Source organism: Cryptomeria japonica, chromosome 8 (assembly GCF_030272615.1).
Source record: "Cryptomeria japonica chromosome 8, Sugi_1.0, whole genome shotgun sequence".
In the NCBI taxonomy this organism is placed as follows: Eukaryota; Viridiplantae; Streptophyta; class Pinopsida; order Cupressales; family Cupressaceae; genus Cryptomeria; species Cryptomeria japonica.
In genome coordinates, this window is record NC_081412.1 from 233,281,488 (window position 1) to 233,285,743 (window position 4,256).

Genomic DNA, 4,256 nt, shown 5'->3' on the forward strand with positions numbered 1-4,256 from the left:
GGAATTGGTTATCATTCTTCATCTAGTAGATTAATAGGGAATTGGTTCTTCATTTTTTTAACTTAAGGAAAATAGTCCAGCTATGGTAGATGAGGATAGGGTAATCTTAGGTTATTTTCCTTCTTTGGTTGCTAAGGAAATAAATAGTATTCTTATGGACCCTTTTACTCTTGAGGAATTGAAAAATGTTGTTTATCAAATGAAGAAAGGATGATAAATGTCTCTTGGTCTTGATGGCTTTTGTATATCTTAAAGGATGGTCTTATATATGTTATATTGGAATCTTAAACTAATAAGCAAATTCTTTAAGCAATTAATTCAAATTTTTTTTATTACCCTCCCTAATAAAAAGTAGGGGCCAATTATTTTTATCTATTTTTTCCTATTTTTCTTTGTAATGTCTCTTAAAATATCATTACTAATTTTATTTCTTATCATCTAAAATAGATTTTGGACTATGTGATATCACTTAAGTAGGGGATCTTTTTAAATGGATTACTTAAGAATATGTTCATTTTATAGGTTGTTCTAGGTATCAAGCCAGGCATGTCCAAGGCTTGTGATAAGATTATATAGTCTCTTGATTTTGGTTGGTTTTCTTGATTATTCATTATTTATTTTTTAATATTATCTTGTTATCAAAATATATGAAAATAAATTTAGAAAAAATGAGATGAATCAATGTAGAGCTCTAACACCTAATTCAATATATACTTACACGTCAATAAATTTTCAGTATCTATGTTCACATAAATAGTAAAAAATTAAAAAAATTAGTGAATAATAATCATTTCACATGTAAGACATCATCAACCTACCATTATCACCATTTTAAAGTTAATTATTAAGTCTTATAATGTCATCTTATAATTTTAAATGAGAAACTAAATTATCCATAAAGTCAACATACCTAATGAATATTCATTAAGTCGTAATCTATCAATACGTACAAAAATATTATATGAAATATTAGTATCGATAGATTCAAAATGAAATGTTTGTCATGTATGAGAGGAGATATGTTGTCCGAAAAAATATGACTTTATAGATGTAAGATCATCACGAGTTTAGACTGCCAAATTTTTTCATCCTTTTATAAAGAAATCTAGTAAACATAGGTTCAAATTTTACTTACAAATAAATATAATTAATATATTTAATAAATTTTAGAATGATATAAACTCTATATGTAATTTATGATTTATTTTTAAAGATTAATAAATTAATTTAGTATAATTTATTTAGTTATAATTATTTGATTGTTGAAAAAAAGAATATTTCTTGAAGTAGTGTGAAATTAAAATTTTAGTTGTTAAAGCTTATTTACCTTAAAAATATACTACACTTGACCAATATTGGCTCTTCTAATGCATTGAATTTAATAATAATAATAAATTTAATATTTTCTAAATAGAATCAATTTCAACTATTGATGCAATTGGTGTGAAGATTAAAAAAATATAATAATTATTATAATATTGTTAAAATCTAAAAAAGGCACATTTGAAATGTTTCAAAAAAATGTTAAATGCTTGAAGAAAGTGTTGGGAACATTAATTTTCTTTGATACATTTGGAAAAAAAAATTGCACCAAAATGTCCAACATGTATCTAGAAAAGCTATTGATCAAATATATCTAGAATGTATATTAGGAAAAAATATAGTTGAAATATTTAAATTAAATGTGCTAAAATTTTCTCATAAATTGTGACAACTTTTGTTTTCACCCAATGAGATGCAACAATAGTAGGAGTAAGTGAAGGATAAAACTATATCATTATGTCCATAAAAAAGATAGATCATCACATAACCCATATTATCATTATTAGGAGCATGAATGAATGGAATAGGTTTATATAATAACCATTGATGGGTACTAATCAACTTCACAAAAGAAGGAAAATATTAGATGGAGTAGTAAAATTTATAGAAATCACATGTCCTCTATAATAGCAAGGACATAGGGATTGTGTGCAATAAATAAAATAATTTATAAAAAAATAAAATATGTTCAATAAGATTAGCTATTTATGATTAATGTGTATTAATATTTCTTTTAAAATTACAAGTAATTAAATGTGAAAATAAAAAACAAAAATAATGAAACTTATTTAGCTATATAACAAATCAATGCAATGTTTGATATTGTTTTGAATCTAATCTACTTTAAGATCTAGAATATTGAATGGTACATTTGTAATCACCGTAAAATAAAATTATTATATTGACAATATGTAAGGATATTTATTTAGGTATGAATTCATGAAATCTCACAAACTCTATCTAGGGGTTACATAGTAGAAAATCTAGTTTTTAATATTATTTTTTATTTTTTTATTTATTTGAATAAACATACTAGAAACTTAAATGACAGATCAAGAGTCACAATTGAGGCATCAATTTTTTTTCGGATGTGTGATGATATGAGTGAGGATGAGTATTTTGTGTAAAGAAATGTGTATAATGGTTAAATGGATAGCATAGGAGGAAGATTTATTATGTATGAAGAACATTTTTTCAAAATAGACATTAAACCAAATGAAAAATACTTTATCATAGAATCACACTAAGAACCAACAATGAAAATCTAAGAATCACAAGTTAAAATTTAGCATGTCTATTCAAAGATTAGAACTTGAACATCCACAATAAAACCCAATACTTTTTTAATCAATTAAACATAACCCTTTGACAAATTTAGTTAAAAAATAGATTTTGTTATAAAACAAATCTCACCAATAAATTTGTAAAAAAAATCACATATAAACAATTTATTTAGAAAATCCCTTTCTTTCATTGTTAACTGTTCTATAAGGATTTAGGCTTTATCAAAATCAAAATCAATTTGAGTTGAAGGCCTTATGTACAAGACGGCTTTTCATAAGTGCAAAACCATTTTCACTCTTTTCGCTTAAAATCCAATTCACAAATAAAAAATCCTCATTAATGAGGTACATCACATACACTGTAAAATTATTTAAGCATCGTTTCTTGTAAAAAAAATCATATAAAAAAATCATAAGATATTATCCAGTAACATTTGACGTTCACTTAGAAGTGTTATTGAAGAATGAGTTGATAGTAGGCATAATCTCAGGGGCCCTTTCGCGCACATACTTTCTCACACCATGTTCTGCATATCTCTTCCCTTCTTCCCAATTCTCTGGAACATCAACGCGACGATTCTCTTTTGAAATCCTACACACACACCACACAGAATTCTGTCAAAATTCCTCATACCCAAATTGAAACCCCCACAAAAACTCTTTACAGTTTGTTATAACCATCCTACAGATAATTCAATCTCATAAAAGAATCCAAAACATATCTATAATAAAAATAAGCCGCAGCTATTCTGAATCCAAAACAAACCTACAAACTCATCCGAAAATAGACGCATCCAAATCAGCCAATGTTTCACACAAGATAATAAAACAAGTGGAAGACAATATAAAATTCTCCATAAAAAAGAACCCTTCAATCTTACAAAAGCCTTACTTGACATCAGGATTTGTTATCAAGTTCCGAACCAATTGAAATACACACATACTGACAGCGACGCCTGTGGCTGCAAACAGTGGATAAACCTGCATACATACCCATTAAGCTTAAAACATGCTACAACTGAATTTAAACAACATATATCACTGAAAATATTACTGAAATTTTCAAGGCAATTGACAAACCTCTGGTTTTATCCAGCGCCCCATTGCATTAATGAAACACAACACAGATGGAAATAGATTGATGAGATAAAAATGTACGTGGAAAGAATTTTCCGTTGCTACAATATATTTAGGGTTGTGGGAAGATTTGAAACGATGGGCTAAACCAGAAAAAGCCGTTTCATTCAGTGGGCTCTAGACGGTTGTCATCTTCCAGCTGTTAAGAATAGTTTTAATTATGAACTAAAAATAAAATAAGATTGTTAACTGCGCGATTTATTTTGTTTGACTTGGCTTGTGATGGTTTGTTACATTTAAAAAGGCTGTTTTTATCCGTGGGCATAATGAGGGAGCTATTAAAATTTGAGGCTCTTCTTTTCAATGATGGTGGCTGCCCTTTAAATCTTGGCCTCATGATGTTTTTGAATTTTTATTGATCATGTGAAAAATAATTTCTTAACGGAATATAAAAATCAATGATCTAGAACACTCTTTAGATAAATATGATTTATTTATTCTTACCTTTACTTCATACAAGAGAGTGGTATAAATTCTTTAATTGACCGGGTTTTTTGGGCTTAATTATGAAGA

General features: G+C 27.1%; 1 protein-coding gene across 1 annotated transcript; it reads right to left on the reverse strand.

Moving 5' to 3' along the window:
• Positions 1-2,738: 2,738 nt before the first annotated feature.
• On the reverse strand, positions 2,739-3,837 carry LOC131077688 (uncharacterized). Its single transcript, XM_058015223.2, has 3 exons — positions 3,687-3,837; positions 3,499-3,587; positions 2,739-3,198 (listed from the first exon to the last, which is right to left on the reverse strand). Exons 1-3 carry the CDS (start codon positions 3,708-3,710, stop codon positions 3,048-3,050), a joined length of 264 nt encoding a protein of 87 aa, XP_057871206.1. The 5' UTR covers positions 3,711-3,837; the 3' UTR covers positions 2,739-3,047.
• Positions 3,838-4,256: the final 419 nt, after the last annotated feature.